This window comes from Brassica oleracea, chromosome C9 (assembly GCF_000695525.1).
Source record: "Brassica oleracea var. oleracea cultivar TO1000 chromosome C9, BOL, whole genome shotgun sequence".
Taxonomy (NCBI): Eukaryota; Viridiplantae; Streptophyta; class Magnoliopsida; order Brassicales; family Brassicaceae; genus Brassica; species Brassica oleracea.
The window spans coordinates 53857996-53883780 of NC_027756.1; the positions used below are offsets into that span (position 1 = coordinate 53857996).

At 34.1% G+C, this 25785-nt stretch overlaps 4 protein-coding genes and 1 pseudogene across 8 annotated transcripts; 1 reads left to right on the forward strand and 4 right to left on the reverse strand.

Moving 5' to 3' along the window:
• The first annotated feature begins 869 nt into the window (after positions 1-869).
• Positions 870-3271, forward strand: LOC106317139 (glutathione S-transferase T3-like). Of its 5 annotated transcripts, none has more exons than XM_013754997.1 (4): positions 870-1713; positions 1783-1899; positions 1991-2066; positions 3160-3271. In XM_013754997.1, the coding sequence occupies exons 1-3, from the start codon at positions 1501-1503 to the stop codon at positions 2063-2065; spliced, it is 405 nt and encodes a 134-aa protein (XP_013610451.1). In that variant the 5' UTR covers positions 870-1500; the 3' UTR covers position 2066; positions 3160-3271. The 5 variants fall into 4 exon arrangements, with proteins under 5 accessions (XP_013610451.1, XP_013610452.1, XP_013610448.1 ...); XM_013754998.1 differs by having other exon boundaries at positions 870-1114; positions 1517-1713; positions 1991-3263; XM_013754994.1 differs by having other exon boundaries at positions 1991-3263.
• A 9356-nt stretch (positions 3272-12627) lies between these two features.
• On the reverse strand, positions 12628-13584 carry LOC106315367 (annotated as a pseudogene).
• Positions 13585-14385: 801 nt separating this feature from the next.
• LOC106315368 (exocyst complex component EXO70A1-like) lies at positions 14386-16130 on the reverse strand. Its single transcript, XM_013753096.1, has 7 exons — positions 16127-16130; positions 15734-15911; positions 15424-15624; positions 15224-15336; positions 15021-15123; positions 14792-14938; positions 14386-14700 (listed from the first exon to the last, which is right to left on the reverse strand). The coding sequence occupies exons 1-7, from the start codon at positions 16128-16130 to the stop codon at positions 14583-14585; spliced, it is 864 nt and encodes a 287-aa protein (XP_013608550.1). The 3' UTR covers positions 14386-14582.
• On the reverse strand, positions 16098-16439 carry LOC106318441 (the record flags this gene model as incomplete). The annotated part of the gene is given in 1 exon segment (XM_013756413.1): positions 16098-16439. A coding segment is annotated over 1 exon segment (285 nt), but the record flags the coding sequence as incomplete, so codon positions are not given.
• Positions 16440-17668: 1229 nt separating this feature from the next.
• LOC106318442 (exocyst complex component EXO70A1) lies at positions 17669-21747 on the reverse strand. The gene is made up of 12 exons (XM_013756414.1): positions 21509-21747; positions 21299-21394; positions 20737-20942; positions 20053-20283; positions 19806-19944; positions 19519-19731; positions 19029-19234; positions 18727-18927; positions 18540-18639; positions 18327-18427; positions 18076-18222; positions 17669-17976 (listed from the first exon to the last, which is right to left on the reverse strand). The coding sequence occupies exons 1-12, from the start codon at positions 21665-21667 to the stop codon at positions 17859-17861; spliced, it is 1917 nt and encodes a 638-aa protein (XP_013611868.1). The 5' UTR covers positions 21668-21747; the 3' UTR covers positions 17669-17858.
• Between the last annotated feature and the right edge of the window lie 4038 nt (positions 21748-25785).

Genomic DNA, 25785 nt, shown 5'->3' on the forward strand with positions numbered 1-25785 from the left:
TTTTCCCAAGGGTTTAGGGTTTAGGATTAGAGTTTAGGGTTTAGTGTTTTGTTGACAACATTTTTTTTTTTGAATTCATTTTTTATATATTATTTTTATTTATTTTTAAATTTTATTTTGAAAAAATAATATAATTTGCCAAGTTATTTGGTTTCCTTAATTAAAAGATACTAGATTTAAAATGAAAATTTTCTATTGGTTGGTGAAGCTAAAGGTTCACCCCTACCCAAGAATAACTCCTGATTTTTAAGCATATTATAATTCTTTAGCATATTATAATTTTCGTAAAGCTTAAAATGTTCGGAAATCCAGGAAGATTAAAGGAACTGGCCACACTAAAAAAAATCGCTATACTTTTTAGTACTAATTAGTGTGGTCATCATCATTTGTTTTCTTTTTGAAAAAAAAACAAAAAAAAAGTCATCATCATTTGTTACCTTAACATTTTTCTATATAAAGTTTTACATGAATACAGACCGAAATTGTAGTTCCAATTAACCAAATGAAATAAATAGATTTATCCATATTATCGCTCACTTATGGTTACATACATATAAACACGAAGACATTCTTACATGGTTAAATAATAAATTTACGGACCATATCCTCTCATATTCTATTTCCTGATTGAAATAAAACACTTTTGATGATGGTCAAATGTTTGTGTCCTTGCCTGGCCATTGTGCATAGCACTAAGCCTGTAACTAGTTTACATAGATAACATACAAATATAAGTTATGTACATTAAAAAATAATTATTCTTACAACCGGTTTGTAGTTGACTTTGGGATGTTATTTTTTTGGTTTAATCAAAACAAAACAGCACATTCTTTTTTGGTTAGAGCACCCGCGCAACGCGGGTTCGTGATGAATCCTAAGCGCGATAACTTAGGTAAAAGCAATTAAAAAAATAATTTTAAAATGTCGTAACCGAAGGATTGATCCTAAACTAAGGGGTTTAAGGATCAAATCCTTAATCACGTGGCAAGGCGGGAGTGGTCGTGGTAGGGGTTGTGTTTCGTATGTGGAAAAAAACATTCATTCTCTTTCTCCGTCTCGAAAAAAAAACTCTCCCGAAGGCGAAAGGCGATTCAGAGATCGTGAAACGGTGAAGGTAAATCGCGTGCTCTTAACTCAATATTTTTGGATTAGGTGTTGATGCATGTTGATTAGTCAGTTCTAGGGTTCTATCGTGTGGTAAAAATCGATTTTAGGTTTCAAATCGAATTGGGGATTTTTTTCGATTTACGGTTTTCGTCTAGGTTTGTTATTTTCTGCATCTCGAATCGGTTCTTTGTTGTTTGAGAGTTCTATCGTATGGTTTTAATAGATATAGGGTTTGAAATTGAGTTGGGATTGACTTCTGGATTGATTTACGTTCCGTGAAGAGTTATAAATAATTTTACGGTTCGAGATTGATTTGTAAATCGATTACGGGTTCAGGATAGTCGAAACCATTTGTGTTAAGCTATCCTTATAGCTAATTATGAATCTGATAACATGATTTTCCTTGCAGGTTTTGAAATGGAGGAAGAACTTCGCGATAAGAAAGCACAAAAAGAGTACTACAACATGATCGATTTTGTTGCAAATGCGCAACAGGGGATTCCCAAAATTTGCCCCTGTGGATCAATCACGAAAGAAACCGTTGATGAAGATGATACGTACGACTACCTCCCGGGAAAAAGATACTTTATCTGCAAAGACTTTGAGGTATGTACTGTAATTAATCTGGTTATTTTTATGGTTCATATTCTGACAAATGTTTATCTTTTTTTGCAGAATGATGGGCTGCATTTCAGGCAACCATGGGTTACGGCTATTCATGAAGAAGTTGAGAGGCTCAAAGAACGGTATCACGAGCAGGCGAAGCTTCTGAGAGAGTGCCAGGCAGTTAAGGTGAGTGATGAGTGATCTGTTATGTCTTTAGGACTTTACTTATATGTGGGTAGGACTATAGTTCTGTAATAACTGTATGATGTATGTTCAGGACGAGGTGAGAATGCTGCAGGACGAGGTGAGAATGCTGCTTATGCGTGTGGCTGAACTCGAGAGAGCCCTGTGAGGTTAGTGGATTAAATTATCCTTCATCTCTGCCTCGTGTGAAATTAGTAGGAGTTTGCAAATAATATCCATACTGCTTCATTAAATCTCGCTTTCAAACGAAAACTTCATTAACTCACTCTCTAGCTGTTATGATAGGACAGTTTCCTACTAGGATTAAATAGAGTTGAACTAAAGATCCCCATTTAATCTTCTGCGTTTCTACAAGAGAAACACAGAGTGAAATCCGAAAATGGAAAACTCCACTTGCTTTGTAAACCTTTTAGCTAGCCAAGGGTGTGTTGAGCTTGACTCATCGGAACCCCTTTGCTTTAACAGCCAATGTTCCGATGAGTCTACTGTCAAAGAGAGGAAGAAATGGACACCAAAGGAGGATATAATCCTCATTGGTGCTTGGCTCAACACCAGCAAAGACCCTATAGTCGGGAATGAACAAAAAGCTGGTAAGTTCTGGCAGAGGATTGTACAGTACTACAACTGCAGTCCTCAGCTGGTTGGGACAATCCCAAGAGAACTTGGGCAATGCAAGCAAAGATGGGCTAGGATCAATGATTTGGTGTGTAAATTTTCGGGCTGCTACGAGATGGCATTGAGGGAGCAGAGGAGCGGGCAAAATGACAACGATGTGATGAAGGCTGCTTTGGATATCTTCTACAATGACCACGGCAGTAAGTTCAACTTGGAACATGCGTGGAGGGAGCTTCGACATGATGTGAAATGGTGTTCCACCTATCTCGAGAAGGAGAGCGGTCGGGAGAAGCGCAAAGCAGTTGCTTCTGATGCTCAAGGGTCATTCGCGGAGCCAGAAGAAAGACCCATAGGAGTTAAGGCAGCTAAGGCTGGTAGCAAGAAGAAGAAAGGTGGAAAAGAAGAAGAATTGGAAAAGATAGAAGGACTGTTGGCGCTCAAAAAACAAATCTCTAGACAGAATGTGCTAGAGAGTTTACTTGCAAAGACTGAGCCACTAGATGACATGGAATTAGCTCTGAAAATGAAACTTATGTCTGAAATGATGTGATGATTGTTAGCTCTAACTTTAGTACACATTTGCTGTTCGTTTCACTATGTTTAATCATCTCATTTTCTCTATTTCAGGTGATGTACAAGACCATGTGCCTGACGAAGACAAAAGCTGCTGTCTCTTCCTTATGTATTCACGGGATGCTTGTTTTTTTCTCTTATTTTTCCATGTGAACCTAGTCACGGGTACTTTGTCTGTTTATTAGCTTTGTATTTATAAGTCTGGTTGTAGACTCGGCGAAGAGCTATCTCATTTGCTCTTCTTGTACTAAAAACTTGTTATGATGAAATTTTAATTTCGAGTATCTGCGTTTCATCAACCCTTCCCTTCATATTTGTATGCTCACGGCAGGTATGGTCACTGGTTTGTGTTGCCAGTATGATAGTAGAGTTTTGTGTTGCTTCTCAAAATACCAATTCAAATCTTTAGTAGGCTTCAATCCACCATCGAATATTTGATATTGTATAAGGTTGATACAATGATTGATTGACAACCTAGAATTAGATGATTCTGATATATAAGGTTGATATAATGGTCCAACTATTCGTACGCACAACTATGGTTTTGGTTTTAACAAACTTTCTTTTGTAGATTTAAGAAAGGATAGTGAAATATGGGAGATGAAGCAAGGTCCTAAAGCAGAGTTATTTGCTAAAGTTCAAGAATCAACCCGAAAAGATGTGGAGCGGGCTTTTGGAGTATTGCAATCTCGATTTGCAATAGTGAAAAACCCGGCTATTTTGTGGGACAAGAAACAGATAGGGATGGTTATGCGAACATGTATCATACTTCACAATATGGTAGTAGAAAATGAACGCAATGGATACACTCAGTATGATACATCTGAATTTGAAGAAGGAACCTCGACCAGAAGTTCGAATGTGGATGCACCCAATACTTCCGAGATGCCTCCAAATCTCGCTAATATGCTTCTTATACGGACTCATCTTCGTGATAGGCAGTTACATGAACGATTGAAAAATGATTTGGTAGAAAATATTTGGAACAAGTTTGGTAATGATGAAGATGAATAATTATTGTATGTTTGCATTTAATCATTCAATAAATGAATTTTCAATTTTAATGTTTTGCAACTTTCATAATTTTAAATTTCTTAAAAAAAAAAAAATTATAAGGACTTCATAGTAGTAACACCATTGGACATATAATTAGGATCAAAGTCCTTAACTATTCAGAAAAGAAAAAAAATATATTAAAATATGGCTAAGGACTCCAATGGTGGGTAACACCATTGGAGATGCTCTTATATTCATTGTCTCATACTTTCTTAGAACTATTTAAAACACTAACAATTTAAAACATACTATGATCCAAGTAATCTTATGTCTTAATGCTAATCAAAACCGTTACAGCATTTCCAATGGTGCTCTATAATTTCATTTATAATTTATAATAAAATAGAATAACTCTATTATAAAATTAGTTTTGCTCTAATGGTTAACTATATACTAAAGTTACTCTATAATAGAGTGAAATATAGATGAATGTTGCTCTAATGATACTCTATTTTTCACTCTAAAAATAAAGTTTTGAGTAAAAATGCTTCAATGGTACTATACTTTTAACTCTATAATAGAGTGAAAAATAGGTTTACTCCAAATATAAAGTAATTTATTTTTTTATTCATAACTCTATTTTCTACTTTAAAATAGAATACCATTGGATCAAACTCAAACTCTATTATAGAGTTACTCTTGTTAGAGTAAAAAATAGAGTAAACTATTAAAAATGGTCTTATACTCTAAATAAAGAATAAAAAACAACATTACTCTATATTTCACTCTATTATATAGTTAACCATTGGAGTAAAACCAACTATATAACAGAGTGACTCTATTTTAGTAAAAATTATAGAGAAAATTATAGAGCATAATTGGAGATGGTCTTATTCTGTTGGAACAACATGATCTGTCTCCTCACAGGATGCCCTTTCGAATCAAAACCTTGCAACTCTTCATCTCTCCAGCCATAACAAAACTCATAACATTATAGCTCAAGTTGTCATAATGGCATCAAAACGTTATATACATTTGATCGCGGGTATAAACAAAAGGATAGTAATAGAGAGCTTACGTGGCGATCATGAAGGCGATTGCCCCAAATGTCACTTTTCTGCAATTCTCACCAGAAATGTTCTGATTCCACTCCTTTTCTCCTGCTAATCCTTCTCCTCCTTTTATGATTATAGTTTATGTTGTTTCTTATGGATTGTAATGCCAACAAAATTGTCATTTGTGTAAAAGAACCTCAATAGTTCTTATCATTGGCCTAAGACTGTAATATTTTGAGAAGATGATATAAATAAAAAGAATTCCTAAGTATAAATAATTTAATTATTTTCTAAAACACATTAAAAATATTCTTCTGTATTTTAATTATATTTTTAAATTTATGCATGTATAAGTATTTAATTTTGTATATCTTATAAATAAAACTATAGTTATCTATACATCTAACGCATTTCAACCAATAAAAAATTTGGAGAATATAAGAAATCATATACTATATAAAATTAAATAAATATTGGATTGAGATTTAAAACAAATTTATTTCGTAACAAAAAATTTACTTTACAATTACAATGATAAATAAAATAAAACGGAGAGAGTATTAATTTTGAAACTGAAGTACTGATTTTGGATATTTTGGCGTTGAGGATGTTTGAGTTAAAATCCATTATATATTTCATCATTAAAATATAATAAAAATAAATCTTAAAAATATAACAGGAAACCCTTGTACATACTCTCTTTGACAAGTGTTATTTGTGAGTGATTTTTAGAATATAAATTTAAATTACATATGTAATTTACATTAAATTGCTAATATAAAATTTAAGAGAACCTCTTTAATTTGGACGTGTATTTAGGACATCATCAACAATACTATCTTTCCATTAAATATCTCAGACATAAAATATTAACCTGTTTAAGTTTTGAAATTAATTTTAATAGAAAAATGCTAATCTGAGCACAAGTGTAAGATGTCTTTCAATTTTTGGCTTTTAAAAAAAAATCAAAAGAAAAACATATCTCAACTTTTTTCTCTTTTATTATATGTTTATATAGGGGTGTTCAATCCAGATATCGGTTCGGTTTCGGTTCGGTTTTTTTGGTTTTTCGGTATTTCGGTTAGTAAAATATAACTACCATTCTAAATTCATATTTACTTCGGTTCGGTTCGGTTTATATACCGTCGGTTTTCGGTTTATTCGGTTTTATACCAAAAAACATAATTCTTTATTTTGGGATCATATTATATGAATTTTAGAGTCTTGTTGTCAACACATTCATCTATTAAAAAATATTATAAGTTTAAATAAAAGAACAAAAATAAAAAATATTTCTAGCATCTAATAAAATAATCAAATCTATAATTAAAATCAAAGCTCAAAATTTTGATAATAAAAATAAAAAAAAAACAAAAAATAAAACATAAGCACGAAGCACAAAAAATAAGTTACTATATTCTTTCATATTTAGCGTACATGAAAGTCATGTTTCTTCTATTAAACACGAAACTCTATTCCTTTATAGATAAAAAAAATTGTGAAGAATTTTCACTAATTGTTATCATCAAATTTATAATCTTTATTTCAATTTAGTCAATGCTAAATTAAAGCAAAAAGATCAAAAGAAAACTAAGAAAATAAGAAGCATGTTTGCGATGAATTGTTATTTAATTATAGTTCAAATGTTTTACAAATCAGGACTATTTTATTATTGTAAAAAATATGGTAATAATTATTAGTAAAAAATTAACTTATGATTTTCATACGTTGTTATAAAATATATACATATTTACATGTTTCTATTTTTTGATCGGTTTTATTCGGTTTATTCGGTTTTATCGGTTATATACCGAACCATATCCAAATCCTACGGTTTTTTAAAAATCATATCCATTCGGTTTATATGGTATATACCAAATCCAAACTATATTATCTATTTCGGTTTGGTTCGGTTCGGTTTTGCCATATTGAACAGCCCCTAGTTTATATTTATTTTATCGGCAAGAAAATTTATGTAAAAATTCTGATAAAAATATTTTAGAGTATTTTTATCAATGTTTTTTTTTTCAAAAAATCTATGTATTTAAGATATTTAAAATAAAATAGGAAGAGACAATATATAGAAAACGATTCTTATTTTTAATTTTTATTCACTCCTTTCTAAATTATTATTATTGGAGACTACGAAGATACTCAGCAATAAAAACTCCCGTCCGCGTCCACATTGGTAACCCTATTATTCACTTTGTTCTTCTCTTTTCTTTTCTTCCAAGTCTCTCAAACCCCAACTTTCTTTCAGTCCAAAGCTATGTACGAAACAACCCTGACCGAAGATCCCTCCTGTAAGATCTCTCTCTTTCTTTTCTCTTTGCTTCTTGCTCGAGATTGTTTGTCTATATATATATATGGATTAGATTTCATATGATCGATCTGTCAAGTTAAAACCAGCAGATCTAACCGTCGATATCGATCTGCCCTATTAAATTATATATATTATTGATGATTGATCTATACTACGTTGTTATTATAATTTTTTTTTTTTGTATGCAGTGGGCTACACAGGGTGCTTCTGGGACTACAGAGATTTACCAATCCCTGAAACCCCTCATGGTATCAACCCTTCTCTTATTCATCTAAAGGTCTTAGATGCTCTTGAGAGCAAACTACTGCTTGGTCATTTGGCAATCTGGTTTTTCGCTGAGAAACCAATAATACAAGATAATTTTGAAGAAGCTCAATTCTTCTTCCCCGAAGGAGGTGAATTCCTTTTACTTTTGTTTGTATATGTCTGGAATGTATCATGATCTTTGTTTGATATTTATAGTTCCAAAAGATGAATCTGAGAGGGCTAAGATGATGATTAAGGCGATTCTTTTCTTTGCATTGGACAAAGATGGTTGCGGTGATGAACATAACAATCTGGTGGTAGTCTCAAATACCATCTCACTAGAACCCGAGTTAGTCGGTGTTCTTAAGGCTTTGGAATTCAGAAACCACAATGTTCTCTTGGTACAATCCGATGAAGCAAACAAGGTCAATATTCCTACCTTAAGCCTTGATTTGCTCTTCCAAAGCATGCTAGATGATGATGATGATGACGAGGACGATGGAGTTGGCGAAGAAGAGAAAGAAGCTATTGCAAAATTGAAAAAAGTTATTGCAGAAAAAAGAAGAGCTCTCGCAAAAAGGAAGAATGCTCAAGAGAAAGAGAAAAATGCTTTTATAAGGGGAGAAGTTGCAAAAGCTACCACTGGAGTCAGGTCACTATATTTCACTATCAAGTATGCTCTTGCTGAGGAGAATGAAGATCATTCTGATGACATGTCAGTATTCACTTACGGTAAAAGGAAGACATTGCCGTCTGAAAATTCTGTCGAAACCCCCTTCTCCCTAGGTGAAGTGACTTTTTTTTTACTTATTTGAAAAAACCCTTTTGTCTCTCTTTTATTAATTTCTTGATTTGAGATTCCCTCAGCTCGATATCTTTTATTCATGCATGCAGGGGGAAAGATGGTTCATCGTGGTGCATGGGATAAAGCTATAAGATGATGTGGGACATTCTTATATGGTCATTTGACAATCGTGAGACTGGACTAAATTTGGTGGTAAACCTCTCGTTGGAAGACAAGGAGTTCGTCAATACTTCTGCCTACACCGAGTTTGTGGATACTCTTTTCAAATTGAAAGAGAAAGGTTACAATGTACTCGTAGTACAACATGAAACCGAGAGCGCATCGGAATACCTAATTAGTTCTGTAAGCTCGATATGGCTTTGGACAAGTATATTACATCACTTCAATTCAGCTAAAGATGTGGAGGTATGTGATTGATTCAAATTAAAAAGAAAAGCTTATTATTAGACACGATATAAACGTTAGAAACTCTTCTATCATAATTGATCAAATCTTTTTATCATTTGTTGTGTGTGTTTGGGTTGGTTTCAGGTTTTGGGGATGGAAAGATTGAAGATTGAGCTTCAGTCAAGGGGGCTGAAATGTGGAGGGACGCTGCAAGAGCGAGCTGAAAGGCTCTTCTTACTTAAATCAACACCACTCGAAAAATTCCCAAAGAAATTTCTGGCCAAGAGAGGGGAAATGAAGAGAGAAGAAATGAAGAGAATGGAAATTTTGGCCAAGAGAGAAGAAGAAATGAATGCAAGTCCTTTTGGATGATAAGCTCCCAAAGAAATAAATACATGACTTTTGGAAGTGTCCAAATAAATGAGAGAAAACAGAGCTTCTCTTCACAGCCAACTTTTGTAAATCATTATCATTACATTTTTCACATACTTAGCTGAATAGTAACTTTGTTGTACATATACTGTTAGTATTGAGCATATTGGGCCCTTTAATTGTTATAGGCTTTTACGGGTTTGTGTCCATGGACTTGCTAAAGCCAGATCTCACTATGAAACCCTAGAGAAGACTATGTTGAGTGCGGTACACGCATAGGACCGAAAGAAATCTTCAAGATTAAGGTGGAATGGTTGAGGGCAAAGCTTGATGATGTTATTTAGTTTCTTACTCGTGATTTCAGATTTTTGTTAAGATTTTCGTGTTGTACTTCCACAAAGTCATAGTTCAAAACATATTCTAAAGGTAAATTATAGACTTAGTTTGTCCTTTTCTCTACTGTCAATTAGCTTGTTTCAGTACTAATCCCTAAGAGCATCGACAATGGTGGACTTGCTCTTTGAGTCCTTGAGATTATTATAGTATTTTTTTTTGTTTTTTGTTTGAATAGCTAAGGACTCCACACTATTTTGTGTGTCCAATGGTGTTCCCATTTTAGGAGTTTTTAGAAATTAAAAAAAATGTAAAAAATTACCCGCCAAAACCAGCATTCATGTCCATCACATTCCTCACGCTAGACCAGTTTACAGCTAAACGTTCAAGATAGACATCAGATACAATCTCTGACCATTTCTCTGTATCTTTCTTGGATGTTTTTGTGTCAGCCGAAACACTTTGAGGCTTTACACTCACAAGCTGTTTATGCCATAGCTCAGGCCACTTCTGGACACATCCACTCGGTAACTTCGAGATGCATTGGCGGAGAGGAGCATACCTAAGATTTAAAATTAAAAAAGGAGATGATAGAAGTGTACATACAAATATAGTTTTATGTGAATGTGATACGAGTTTTTTTATACCATGAAGCATTTACTTCCTCTTTAGAACAAAGAGGTGGTTATAGCAAGACTCTGAAGTTGGCTTTTGATATATCACGAGTCCTCTCCCCGAGGAGTCAACCGTCTTTGCCACAACCTTCCAGCAAATGGATTTAGTCAAAGAAACAATTGTTGCAAAAACAGAAACATAAAGAATCAAGATTCAAAGATCAATGATGAATTAAAAAAAAAAATCAAGAAACACGATTGTTTTCAAACCAGTCCATATCTTGCTCAATATGGCAGAGGATACGAGTGTTTACAAAACAAAACAGCACGTAGTTCCTTGCTTATCAATTACAAAAACCACTAAAAACATACTTTCGATCTTTCACTGATCATCTTGCTTCCTGTAACACACGAACACATGTCTTAATTAGTATCATCAATTAGCACTAAAAGATACCATTTTTAACAGACGATTTGAATTAAAGTTTCGAACTTTATTAAACAGAGGATTTGAATTCAAGGTTCGAACTTTACGATACCTGAGTCGAGCTTTAGAAAAATCCCAATAGCAACGAGCATAGTGTTGACCTAATCCAGCAAAAGCCCCAATTCTCGATGTGGCCGCTGCGACGGAACCTGAGGTGAGAACTCGATTGGGATCGGATGAGATCGCTAGCTTAGCAGTTGGTTCAGACGAGATCGATGGCTGGGAGAAGGTGTTGACGGCGCATAGTTCACATAGTTCGCGGGACCAAGAGATCAGTCTAGGGTTGGGCGACGAAGAAGAAGAGGAAGATGATAGAGGAGCCATGGTGGGCGATGATGGGGCGAGCGAGGAGAGATTGAGAGAGAGCCAGGGAGGAGAGATAGAGAGAGAGAGGGAGAAAGAGGAGGGTAAGGAGACACGTGTATTAAGGATCAAGTCCTTCCAATCCTTTTTGAATGACTGATCCGTCGTTAGTTAAGCCAAAATATTATTATTATATTTCATTAATCTTAAGGATTAATGCTAAGGATTCCTTACGGACCGCCGTTGCGGATGGCCTAAGACCATAAGAAATATACAAGATTAATAATTAACTAGATTAAGACCCGCGCCTTGCGCGGGATAAACATTATATATATAAATTATTTTATGTATTATATGTTCTTACATATTATGAAATAATAAATATATATTGAATAATTAAAAGTGAGTAACTATTACATATATAATTAAATTGGTGCGAATGTATAAATCGATTTTATTAATCCAAACAATTTTTTTTAAAAATTTGATAGGATATGTAATTAAATTTAAATGATATTAACATACATAGTATATTTTTAATATTAATGTCTATTAAATGATGCTTTCTACTCATATGTTTTTTTTATCATGTGTATCTTTAATAGCAAAAACTTTAAATTACTGATAACAAAATTTTCATTGTGCAATTAATAATTTTAGTAATTTATAATTTAAAAATTTTTATCAATGTTAGTTCAAAACTTTTATCAAAAAAAAATTATTCAAAGTAAATTTTGAAATTAAAATATTTATTTATTCAATATGGTTTATAGTTTAATTTAGAATGATATATATACATATATATTTTAAATCTTAATGATTAATTAAATTAAACTTTTATTTATATGATTTTGTAATCATTTGTATTTTGTCATAACAAAAATTTTAAACCATGGATCGCAAAATTTGAATGTGAGACTTTTAACAGTCTTAGTAATTTACAGTCGTTTTTTAAAATTCAAAATATAACATATAAAGAAAAATATAAATTTTTATAATATGGTTATTGTGATTTTTTAAATTATTTTAATAGTTTAAAATTAAACAAAAATTTGATAGAAGATACAATATTTTTTATCAGATCTTTATTATTCAAAATCATTAATTATCATTCATGTTCGAAACTACGCTAGACGCTAGTCGGGCGGTAACTCCGAGCCTAGCGCCTAATGAAAAAATCGGGAATTACGCGGGGATTAATCGGGACCTAGTTTTAGGGTTTTTATAGATATATATTAAATCTTTTAAGTATAACCATAAGATTCTTTATTGCGTAGTGGTTTTCATGCTTTAACCATGTCCAATGAGCCTGGGTTCGAACCTAAAGGTTGGGTTATTTTTGTTGTTTTTAATTTTAAGACATTAATGAGGGTAGAATAGAAATTTCGTATTCATCTTCTTCCTCGTTTGTATCCGACGCAAACCCTAACATGGCGGCTGTTTCTTTTTTTTTCCCCATTATTTTCACTGTTTTCTTCCATTTCCCTTTGTATATATAGGTAGAATAGATATATCTACTAGAAAACCTCCGATTTCTAAGTTTATATGAACAAATCTGAAGTTTTTTAAAATCCCCGAGCTTTTGTCCGATTAAGACCAAATCACGGCGGCCGGAGACCGATGAACGATTTTCCGGCGACTAAGTGGTTCTGGGCGCCGCGTTTTAGAACCTGGATTATCATATATACTTTAGACACATTAGGCAATTCCGTAATCTTTATTTAAGGAAATAATAAATGACATTAATAATGAATTTATGATTAGTTTGATAAAAAGTTTATTATATAATTAGATGAACCAACATATTTCTCTAATAATTCTAAGAATCATCATAGTGATGACACGTGCCTATAAAAATAATTTGTAATGTTTAACAAATAATATATTGGGGATTTTTAATAAAAAATATATAGAGACCGAATATTCTTTTATTCCTCACACATATTGGAACACACCTGAGTGGTGCATCACATGGGGTTACAACACCACACACACATTCAAACGCAACACACAGCGTAATTACAGACACTAAACAAAACCAAACTGGAAACCAACTTAACGAAGTACAAAGACAATTAATAGAGTAAGATACTAATAATCTGCTGATTCCGAGGGGAACCGAAGCTTGCCAAAGGATCGAAGTTGCCCATACGTGAGATAACAAAAGACAAACCAAGCTTGTCTTCATCAACCTTCATGCAATCTTCATCATTCCATTCACACATAATCCACATTATAATCATCACCATAACGATAATGATTATGATGGGGATTATCATTCAGACAACACCCACACGTAAAACACAATTCATAATCAAAATCTACAAGAGATCTCTTATTCTTTCTTCTTACCTTTTGTGTGGGTACTCTTGTGTTTTTGGCCATCCACTAAAGAAAATCTGAACCTCTTAAAACCCTTGATGGTTAGATCTTCTGATTGAGTCAGAGGATTCTTCTTCATTTCTTTAGGGGATGGCCATAGTTTGTGTGTTTCGGTGTTGTGCCAAAGAGACTTTCAACAATGGAACTTGTTAGGGTTTTTATGGCTTCTCTCTTTGTCTTTGGTCTTGGAGACACATTAAAAGAGAAATTGAAAGCACCCATTACACAAGCCATAGTGTTCTTTCCACTTTTTCTTTAAAATACTATTTTTCTTCAATAATTAATCAGCTACTGTACCGCGTGTCTGTTGATAATAGTAATATTTTGTTTGTCCTAAACTGTATATGAAAACGAATACAAATCTAATGTAGTTTATATATTAGTAGACCGACATTAAAACTTTATTAATTAACGATGCATCTATATGTAGAAATGTATACGAGTTCAAAGTATACGGCTCTACAAGTTATTTTAAGTGAAAATAAAATGAAATATTGGCAAAAGATGAATAGATTATTGGTGTAAAGGGGAATAAAAGTATGTAATATCATTGGTGTAAGGATGACATTGAAAGAAATCAAATTAATATATTGGGAAAAAGTGGAGGAGATGATGTAAATGGGAAAGTCTATGTAAAGATGTTGGGAGAATTCGCATCTTGTGAAAGGAATATGCCATTACCAAACTTAACAAAAAGATATGCCATTACCAAACATGTGTTTAGAACAACAAACACATCTCACCACTCATTATTTTACTAAAAAGTATGAATGTTGATCGACCTCTATTGTGGTAGTTTTTTAATTGGTAAAAAAATATTTGGGTCTTTGCATTAGTATTCCAAGTCTTTATGTTGTTTTTTGATATGACCCAAACCAAATTTCTAGGAGTAGAAGTTTTCGCCTTATGGACATTTGAAAGGTGGTTTACTGTTTAGTGACAACATGTTTTATTAAATACAAGAAACTAAATACAGATATGTAAGCCATGCTTATTTCAAAACGTAAACGTTATACAAAAGAGAAATAACTCGTTTCCAAGTAATTTACACACTCATCACTAAGAAAAATACAAACAAACAAACACGAATTGTGACACTCCATATACAACGGAGACAGAAGAGAAGTAGTTTGACAGAAATTTACCTTACAAAATGAGCTTTGGTAGTTTGATTTTACCGTCGTGGTTCGTTCATAGACTTTCCTTCAAACAACTCACCCAACAATCTCTCAAGATCTTCAGCTGTATACTTTATGTATCTCTGAGAATTCTTCCCACTCTCAACCAGAGGCCTACAACGAACATCAGTTTAAATCTCTTTAGGGTTCACATTTTGATGTTAATAATATGTTAAAAACCTTTTGCAGGTAAGAGAGATTTTACCCAAAGCGTTTGAGGAATGATCTATAAGCAGGCAATAATACTTCAGCAACAACAAGTCTTAGTGACTCTCTTAGCTCTGTGTCTGGAACTGTCCATTGCGATTGTCTCTGATGCAACTCATCAAATTGCATATTGCACATCTTGAACCTGTTCCATTTTTTCAATATTTTTAATTCATCATTATCAACTACATAAACATTTCGTTTTTTGGTAGTATTTGAAAACCTACCCCTCCTTCAATAACCCTCTTGAAACTCCGCTGCTGTTTCCTCCCTCTACACTTCCTCCTCCAGACGAGGTCAACCCTTGCGCCGACGAGGTTTGTGTAATATCTACAAAAATATATATATCAATTTCATTTAATCCCTAGCTTCTTAGTAAACCATATTATGAAGATTTTAAACAACTACTTTTTTGTGTATAGAGTTAGACATATAGGTCGAACCTTTGTCCAAGCAGTCCTTTTGTATAGGTTTGCATGTTGCTGAACGACACGCCTATGCCTTTGAACCCAATCATCGCCTAACAAATCCTTGGCTTCTGACCTGAAAACATTTATGATATCAATAAAACCAAACTGAATGCGTTTTTATAAACCGTGATCGGTCTTCAAACGACGAAACTGAACCCACCTGCGCACAGATCTAACCATGTAATGTATGTTGTTCATCAAGAACAAGTGTGTCAGTGCTTGATCTTTGTACTGTTTCGATTTTCCCTCCAGGTTGTTTTGAAACGCCTGCATTATCCTCATTGTTACGGATGCAAGCTGAGAGTTCGAGTCATCTCCATTTCCAAATTCCGAGAAAAGTTGCTTCAAAGTCGCCTGGTAGCTGACACCAACGATAATCAACGAATCGTTAATAGAAGCATGGAAAGAGACAAATAATTTCTAACCAAGTAGCAGGATGAAGGAGAAGTAGATATATATGCGGTACTTACTCGAATAAGAACTTGACATAGTTGATTACATAGCTTGTTAGTGGGTGGACAGTCCCATCTAGAACAGCAGTCTTTGTAGCATCTTTTTCTACAGCTTCTTCGAAGTCACCAAACGTTTCCTGAGCAGTCTGCGCCAACCGCTTTGTCAACCCCGTAGCAGAATTTCTAATTTCAGATTCTTGTTAAGATTTTCGTGTTGTACTTCCACAAAGTCATAGTTCAAAACATATTCAAAGGTAAGTTATATAGTTTGTCCTTATTCTCTACTGTCAATTTAGCTTGTTTCACTAATCCCTAAGACCAAAAGAAATCTACAAGTTTAATACTTAATTTTTATAAATAAATCTTTCAGTTGAAAAAAGAATAACAAACCGAATATTTTTTATTCCTCACCCATATTGGAACACACCTGAGTGGTGCATCACAAGGGATTACAAACACCACACACACATTCAAACACAGCACACAGCGTAATTAAAGACACTAAACAAAACCAAACTGGAAACAAACTTAACGAAGCACAAAGACAATTAATAGCGTAAGATAGTACTCCAATAATCTGCTGATTCCGAGGGGAACCGAAGCTTGCCAAAGGATCGAAGTTGCCCATACGAGAGATAACAAAAGACAAACCAAGCTTGTCTTCATCAACCTTCATGCAATCTTCATCATTCCATTCACACATAATCCACATCATAATCATCACCTTAACGATAATGATTATGATTATGATTATGATTATGATGAGGGTTATCATTCAGACAACACCCACACGTAAAACACAATTCATAATCAAAATCTACAAGAGATCTCTTCTTCTTTCTTCTTACCTTTTGTGTGAGTACTCTTGTGTTTTTGGCCATCCACTAAAGAAAATCTGAACCTCTCAAAACCCTTTATGGTTAGATCTTCTGATTGAGTCAGAGGATTCTTCTTCATTTCTTTAGGGGATGGCCATAGTTTGTGTGTTTTGTGTTGTGCCAAAGAGAGTTTCAACAATGGATGCTGTTAGGGTTTTATGGCTTCTCTCTTTGTCTTTGGTCTTGGAGACACATTAAAAGATAAATTGAAAGCACCCATTACATAAGCCATAGTGTTCATTCCACTTTTTCTTTAAAATACTCTTTTTCTTCAATAATTAATCAGCTCAGTGTAACCACTGTACCGCGTGTCTGTTGATAATTGCAATGTTTTGTCTGTCCTAAACTTGTATGAAAACGAATACAAATCTAACGTAGTTTATATATTAGTAGACCGACATTAAGTTTATATATTAGTAGACCGACATTATACTTTATGAACGATGCATTTATATTATATGTAGAAATGTATTATGAGTTCAAAATATACGGCTCTACAAGTTATTTTAAGTGAGAATAAAATGAAATATTGGAAAAAGATGTATAGATTATTGGTGTAAAGGGGAATAAAAGTATGTAATGTCATTGGTGTAAGGATGACATTGAAAGAAATCAAAATAATATATTGGGAAAAAGTGGAAGGAGATGATGTAAATGGGAAAGTCTATGTAAAGATGTTGGGAGAATTCGCATCTTGTGAAAGGAATATGCCATTACCAAACTTAACAAAAAGATCTGCCATTACCAAACATGTGTTTAAAACAAGAAACACATCTCACCACTCATTATTTTACTAAAACGTATGAATGTTGATCGACCTCTATTGTCTTGTCCGGTTCAAGAACAATGGTGTGGTAGTTTTTTAATTGCTAAAAAAATATTTGGGTCTTTGCATTAGTAGTTTTTTAATTGCTAAAAAAATATTTGGGTCTTTGCATTAGTATTCTAAGTCTTTATGTTTTTTTTATATGACCCAAACCAAATTTCTAGGAGTAGAAGTTTTCGCCTTATGGGACATTTGAAAGGTGGTTTACTGTTCGGTGACAACATTTTTTATTAAATACAAGAAGCTAAATACAGACAGATATGTAAGCCATGCTTATTTCAAAACGTGAACGTTATACAAAAGAGAAATAAATCGTTTCCAAGTAATTTACACACTCATCACTAAGAAAAATACAAACAAACAAACACGAATTGTTGACAGAAGAGAAGTAGTTTGACAGAAATTTACCTTACACAATTAGCTTCGGTTTGTTTGATTTTTACCGTCGTGGTTCATTCATAGACTTTCCTTCAAACAACTCACCCAGCAATCTCTCAAGATCTTCAGCTGTATACTTTATGTATCTTTGAGAATTCTTCCCACTCTCAACCAGAGGCCTATAACGAATCATCAGTTTAAATCTCTTTAAGGTTTACATCTTGATACTAAAAATAAGTTGAAAAGCTTTTGCAGGTAAGAGAGAAAAAGGGTTTTACCCAAAGCGTTTAAGGAATGATCTGTAAGCAGGCAATAATACTTCAGCAACAGCAAGTCTTAGTGACTCTCTGAGCTCTGTGTCTGGAACTGTCCATTGCGATTGTCTTTGATGCAACTCATCAAATTGCATATTGAACATCTTGAACCTGTTCCAATTTTTTCAATTTTTTAAATCCATCATATATAAATACTGATTTTCTGATAATTAATATATAAACATTTCGTTTTTTGGTAGTATTTGAAGACCTACCTCTCTTTCAATAACCCTCTTGAAACTCCGCTGCTGTTTCCTCCCTCTACACTTCCTCCTCCGGATGAGGTCAACCCTTGCGCCGACGAGGTTTGTAATATCTACAAAATATATATATCGTTTTCATTTTATCCCTATTTTCTTAGTAAACCATACTATAAAGATTTTAAACAACTACTTTTTGTGTATAGAGTTAAGACATATAGATCGAACCTTTGTCCAAGCAGTCCTTTTGTATAGGTTTGCATGTTGCTGAACGACACGCCTATGCCTTTGAACCCAATCATCGCCTAACAAATCCTTGGCTTCTGACCTGAAAACATTTATGATATCAATAAAACCAAACTGAATGCGTTTTTATAAACCGTGATCGGTCTTCAAACGACGAAACTGAACCCACCTGCGCACAGATCTAACCATGTAATGTATGTTGTTCATCAAGAACAAGTGTGTCAGTGCTTGATCTTTGTACTGTTTCGATTTTCCCTCCAGGTTGTTTTGAAGCGCCTGCATTATCCTCATTGTTACGGATGCAAGCTGAGAGTTCGAGTCATCTCCATTTCCAAATTCCGAGAAAAGTTGCTTCAAAGTCGCTTGGTAGCTGACACCAACAAACATCAACGAATCATTAACAGAAGCATGGAAAGAGACAATATGCAAATAGCAGGATGAAGGAGAAGTAGATATATATGCGGTACTTACTCAAATAAGAACTTGACATAATTGATAACATAGCTTGTTAGCGGGTGGACAGTCCCATCTAGAACAGCAGTCTTTGTAGCATCTTTTTCTACAGCTTCTTCGAAGTCACCAAATGTTTCCTGAGCAGTCTGCGCCAGCCGCTTTGTCAACCCCGTAGCAGAGTTTCTAATTTCAAGGCATGCTTTACCTTTGAAAATTGTCTCAATCTGTCCATTGACACAAATTTATGAGTTTGTGAATCATTACATGTGAGTCAAAACAGAAAAGTAGACGTTTGTATCATCTTGTATTCTAATATTTCACCTTACTACTAGCTTATACAAATCAAATACAGGTTCAATGGTGAATCAAGCATGTACATAAAAACTCACAAAGAGAAAAGTAGCATATATATCAGAAAAATCCACCAAAAGCTGAAGCTAGAGAATAATATTTCCATTTAACAGAAGATTCTTCCGTTTATAAACTACTCAAGTGAGAAATATATTACCTCTGTATGAAGCTCCCGCATTATCTCATACATGTCTAAGAGTACAAACAACTTTTCTGGAGATCTCTTGCTCCTAGCTATGGCATCCCCAAAGCTAAGTAGCATTGAGACACTGCTCACTGTAACTTCTGCAAAACACTGATCACTAAGAGAATCGAAGCCTCGGAATATCTGGTCACATACTTGCCTTTCTCCGGCAAAGAGCAATTTAACCTGTTGAAAGTATCTTGAGTTAGAATCCTACGTAACATGTTACAAATATTGCAAATCTTAACTAGCATTCTTACAGCAATGCGCATGAAATGGATCCAATTTCCAATTTTGGCCTCCAAAACTTCCCACTGCATCCTCTGAACATCCTCTTTGCTAAGTTTTTCAACTCCCAATTTCCTTAAGCTCTCTTCCAATACAAAAGTACGTGTTTCTCTAAAAAAAACATAAAAGGTTGATCAGAAGGATATCAAAATTATAACAGAGCAATATTTGACAATGGATTGTATAATATAAGAGATGAATGGCCAAGAATCAGTTCACCTATAAATTTGTAGCAGCATTTGCTGGTGACCAGCTTGAACCATTTGCTGAGCCAAATCATGCAAAAGTGGCAACACCCTTGATGGAATGAGGACTGGAAGTGTATAAGCAGCAGTTTCTGAGTCATCGTTGTGGTGTCCTCCGTGGGATTTTCCATTACCCTCACCGTCAGCGGATGGTCTCAGTGAGTTAGGAAGGCCATCAAAAAGGCGATCAGGCTCCACAGCTTTGCTGATTATATCAAGGATAAATAGAGAAAAAGGAATGAGGATAAGATGAATTCAGGTGATCTGAGGAAGACACTAAAATTAGACTTTAATACTCCAATTATTCGGTAACATGAGCAGTATCATAAGGAACTTTTATACTGGCAAGTGTTAGTTCTCACGAAAACATACTTGACAACTCCGATAATCCAGGAAATAAAAATGTCATTTCAAGATACTGATTTTATGCTTGCAAGAGGGGTAAAGAAGTAGAAAAAGTAGCAAAAAATCCACAACTAGCAATGTCTCCAGAAGTCAAAGGGTAGGAACCATGGATATAGCATAGCATACAGGAGCATAAATTTTGAGAGGGGAACAATGTAATTTACTCTAATTATGAAATTCTACATATGCATATATATAGTAAGACACTCAACAATGCGTTCTAACAACCCTGTTTAGGAAGAGAAGTACAAACCTGTAAGAAACTAGCAATTGTTTAAACTCCTCTTCCAGCTTAGACTGAGCTTTAGCAAGCAAGCTATTTGCATGGTTGAGGACTCCATCACTGTTCTTAAAGCCTTTGTTGCTGCTAAAATAACGAATAACTTTTCTGAGTTGAGCTATTGCCTCCAAATAACTCTCCAGGTCCTCATGTGGCCCCTTGAGTACTTTAGTCTCTGCCTAGAAATTAATCGAGAGCATAATCAACAAATCGGTTTCAAGTCAAAAAAAAAAAATAGCAAGCTAAAACCTTAATATAATTAGAAGTAGGAATATTCAGTTAGGTTTCTAAGCATCTAAAATCCATACAAAGGTAGCCTCTCACATAGAAAGATCAAAATTCTAAATCGCTTCGGAGTTACAGTCTACAAAGGCTATTGTATTGAACTATACTTAGTAAATACATAAAGATATCATTTGAGTGAGTGAGAGACTCTACAAGAAGCTAAACACTAATCCAATCTCTGCTCAAGCTCAAGCTCAAGATCAATCTTATCTAAATCAAACAATCCTAATTACAAATGAATGAAACAAACCTGACGGAGGAGATCAAACTGAGAGAGAATAACCTCAGCGGATTTGAGAGTCTTATCGATATTCTCGTGAGCTTTCCTTATCGCATGCGTTCTAATCTGAGATTTTCCAAAACACACAGTCAACCAACAATCCGATCAAGTCAGCGAAAGTTTCCTCGAGAATTTTAAATCCAGATCTGGATGGATAGGGAGGAGATAGATACGGTTTACCTGAGTGGGACGCATGGCGGATTCGAGAGCAGAGAGACGGCTATCGAAGGAGCCGAGGATGGAGACGACATTATCGGTGATGGTTTGACTCTTCTGGAGAGACTCTCTCATCAGCACAGCTCTTTCGCTGAGCAGATCCATTCCGCTATCGACGGCCATGACGAATCTTAGAAGCTGATGAAATTACTTTTCTTAGCCGTCGATTAGCGAAGTTGCAGAGAGGAAAGAAAGAGAGACGACTTGTGTTTTTCATATTTTATTTAAGAAAATATAGTAATTTAAAAAAAAAAAAATACAGTAATTTTCTCAAGCGTGTACGTTACGCGCGTTTGTGGAGCAGATGGGCATGTAATAAAGAACCTTGGCCCGCAAAGTTAAAGGCTATGGCCCAATCTCAAAACAGCCCATTAAATATTACGAAGGCCTAACTCGTACATACCAAACCTGTAAAATGCAGTAAGAGAAGCAAAAAGTTACGACGGTGGGAATTATAATATTGAATATAGAAATGAAGTAGCACTCAAAACAGAATAAGTATAGTTAACAAATAGAAATGTATAAGATACAAAACTATGATTCCATATAAGATAGAATAAGTGAAACTATAACTTTCTTATATTCCATGTGACAAATACTATTCCATAAAATAATCATTATTCCACAATAAGTGTGCCATATACATATAAGCAGAATAAGTGTACTATATACATACGTGTAATCAGTTAATGCAGATATTATTCTACAAAATAATCACTATTTTTATACTATGTACTATCCATCGCTGATACAAAATCTCAATTCAAGCATAAGAAAGAAGAAGAGCATCAGAGGAAAACACAACCGACTATAAATTGTAGAAGCTAATTTACCTACCAGATCTGACATTCACCATAGAGAAGATTGTATATTTATCAGTGAGAGAGACAAACAAGTGTAATGCCAGAAAAATAATGATATTCTGTGTAATTCAAAAGGCTAACAGACTAAACAAAACGAGCAAACACACAAAGCATAAATCAAAATGACAATACAATAAATACGCTACAAACAAGGAAATGACAGACAAGCAAAGAAGAATAGCAAGTGATACTATCTTAAGTGAAATAGTTCAATTCGATACAAATACTATTTCATTTCAAGTGGACTCGAGTTTATAAATATCATACTATGTCTACTTAGTGAGCATTTGTAAGCTGTGATATTCTACACATCTTCCCCTAAATTACTACACTACTTATTTTGCAGCACTGACGCAAAGATAATTCAAATTAAAGGAACCCTCACACAACCCGGAAAAATCCAAACCCTAAATCAAATTGGAAAAGGCCGATGAAAGGGATCAAATTGGTATGCAACAGGAACGATGATACTATTCTAAATGGAATAGATGAATTAGATAAGTATACTATTACATCTCAAATGGAATGGAGGTATTAAATTAGATAAGTATACTATGAGACGAGCCCAAATAAAAGAAAATAAACACAGAGGAAGCAAAGATGAAGAGAATTTACGGAAACAAGGGAGAATTTACAAAAAATTCAGAGATCTGAGAAGAATCGAGTTGGTGAAGTTGGATAGGAAGGGTGTGTTACTAACCGCCGCTGAAACTCTAACGCGAAACCCTAACGCCGAACCAAACGGCGAACACGATTGAAAAGAAGCACAAAGAAGATGGAAAAACTGTCTATTGAAGGTATAGGGGAGGATTTGGAGCAAATCGGTGCCAGAAACCACTCGACCTCGAAAAAGTTATCAACAAAAGTGAAAAGGGAATTGTGAATAGAGGTAAGACACGGGATACTTTTTATGCGGTTAATAATTTAATTTTTAATTAATTTTGGTAGCAGGCTGGCCGGTTGAGTTTAAAGGGTATTATAGTATTAATATGTATATATAACTCCGTGTATAGAAACGTTAGGGAAAATAGCTATTATGTGTATTATGGTTTTTTTCATGTCTATAGGCCCTAATTTCCCTTAATTTAACATCTTTGGTTCTCAATAGGATATCATGTGTCTTCGCTTGAACATTATCTAATCGAGTCACCTAAAGTGCATATCCAAAGTTGTAACGAGAAATAAATGTAAAAATTGCCTCTCCATTATAAGAAATTTCAAGCACTTCACTAGAGTAATGTAATTACATCTAAGCTTTGAATGTAACCATGAACACTTCTACATTTTTATCCTTATAATAATTCCAATATTTTGGTACTACTAGCTAATAACAAACATTTGGATGCAAAACTTCTTTGGTGAATAAATTATATCTACTTGAAGTAGTGACACAAGCATGGTTTACTTATACATTTGCATGTATATTTTATTAGGCTTTTTTTCTTGCTTAGTGTCACTCTATAATTTGAGTGAATAATTTCCAAAAAAAGTGTTCCAAAAAAATTAGGAAAGAAAAAATAAATTGTATTAAGTTTTCTCAAGACATTTTGTTGCTTCATTTGTTATGTATTCTAAATATGTTTGTATCCTTTACACTCTATTTTTAATGGTTTATCCACAAATACATCATTTAACACACAACATTAGCAATAACACAACGCCACACAATTTCATCCAAATACCAAAATAAATTACATCTAAGCTTTATTTTGGCTTTCCAGCACTTATTTTCTTTAATAATTTTTTTTCCAGAGAACACATTTGATTCTCAATGAGAGATGTGTGTCTTCACTTGACCAAAATCTAATCAAGTAACCTAAAATGCATGTCCAAGGTTATAAAGAGACATAAATGTAAGAATTGATGACATCAATACCATAGTATTGGAGAATATGGTTTGAATGATTTTCAGAATTATAGTGGTTTCGCCTCTCATAAATCTCAAGCCCTTCATCGGAGTAAGCTTTGAATCCAAGTGTAATATATATCCCATTAAAATGCTTATAAGCCTTAAACTTTGAAACACAACTCCACATATATACATCTATCAAAATTCTGCTAATCATTGTGAATTTATGTACACTTAACTTAGCTAACTGATTAATTAATTAGAAAGTAAAAACTAATCTAATTTTGGAGCCGAGCAGTTCATGTGCAGTTGAGCCAACCCACAACTATACACACAATTATGAATCATGATCATAGTTATTAAATTATAATGATATATGTTAAAATGAGTTATATAGGAGTTGATTGGTGGAAGTTATATAAACCGACACCCATTTCATTTTTACAGCCTTTTTTAAAGCAATTTTTTTTTTTTTGAAATTGAATCTATAGCTAAAACGAAGGGCTGCTATCTTGAACATCTTATAGGCTATGGCGATCTGGACTGCTTTATCGAAAAGCAGTTCGGCGGGCTACTATATTATCATGACGGGTGATGGAGACTTTGCTACACCAGGGGCGGAGTTGAAAGCTCGCGGAAATTACGTTCTCAACGCAGTGAAGACGACCAAGGTTCATGGCGCACTCCAGAGAAGTGGAAGTGAATGATGTCTATGCATCAAGTTAATTAAGGGAACCTTGGAAGAACCACCAGAAAGGTAGTTTATTAATTCACGCTCAAATCATTAATTGGATTTGCTTATCCAATTATTTTTATTGTTTTTCCTGTGGGTTTTCAGTACTTGGAATCCGTAGCAGCAACAACGGAGGAGGAAAAGATGAATTGTGAATGTAAATCGACCTCTATTGTCTCGTCCGGTTCAAAAACAACGTTGTAGTCGGTTTTCAAGATAATATATACTCAACTTAGCACTTTGTGTTTCCAACAACTAGGAACTTTGGTGGGTTAAATTCGGCAAACCAGTTCTATCCTCCAATGAATTGAAATAACACCAAACTTAGACACAAATTAAACATTCAATTGATAAATATTTAAATTAAAAGGAAACTAAGAGAAAAAAGGTTAGGCCATCAAAGGTTCCTAATATAGCTTTACCTTTCATGTCTTTTCCTTCACTCATTGTGTTCCTAAAACCTTGGACACCACTCTCACATTTTTATTCGATATTTATCATAGAGAAAAAAATAACATCATAATTCTAAATTCTTGAAAATTGCAACAATCAGTTTACTGGATTACTACTTTTTTTTTCCCAACTGAGTTTGTTAATATTAAGGGTCAAACCCATCCAAGAATTATTACAATAAAAGTCCACGCATCCGGCCCAACTAGCAAAAATAAAAAACGGGCCTAAATTTTAAATCCCACAGCCCAACTTCTGGAAACCCTAGTTTTCCAAGCAAGCCTCCGTCACCTGCGTTACTGGCTACCAGATCGAGACCGTCCGATTTTCACCGCTTGAGAACCTT

Excerpts from the sequence above, each read along its gene's own strand:
- LOC106317139 (XM_013754994.1), top strand. The coding sequence starts at position 2,297 with ATGGAAAACTCCACTTGCTTTGTAAACCTTTTAGCTAGCCAAGGGTGT.
- LOC106315368 (XM_013753096.1), bottom strand. Across the intron at positions 15,625-15,733 it reads TATGTCAAGTTCTTATTCGA|CTACCAGGCGACTTTGAAGC; the intron begins GTAAGTACCGCA and ends CGTTGGTGTCAG. Across the intron at positions 15,124-15,223 it reads GACAAAGGTTCGACCTATAT|ATATTACACAAACCTCGTCG; the intron begins GTCTAACTCTAT and ends ATATTTTTGTAG.
- LOC106318442 (XM_013756414.1), bottom strand. The coding sequence starts at position 21,667 with ATGGCCGTCGATAGCGGAATGGATCTGCTCAGCGAAAGAGCTGTGCTG. Across the intron at positions 20,284-20,736 it reads CAATTGCTAGTTTCTTACAG|CAAAGCTGTGGAGCCTGATC; the intron begins GTTTGTACTTCT and ends TGATATAATCAG. Across the intron at positions 19,945-20,052 it reads ATGCTGCTACAAATTTATAG|AGAAACACGTACTTTTGTAT; the intron begins GTGAACTGATTC and ends TGTTTTTTTTAG.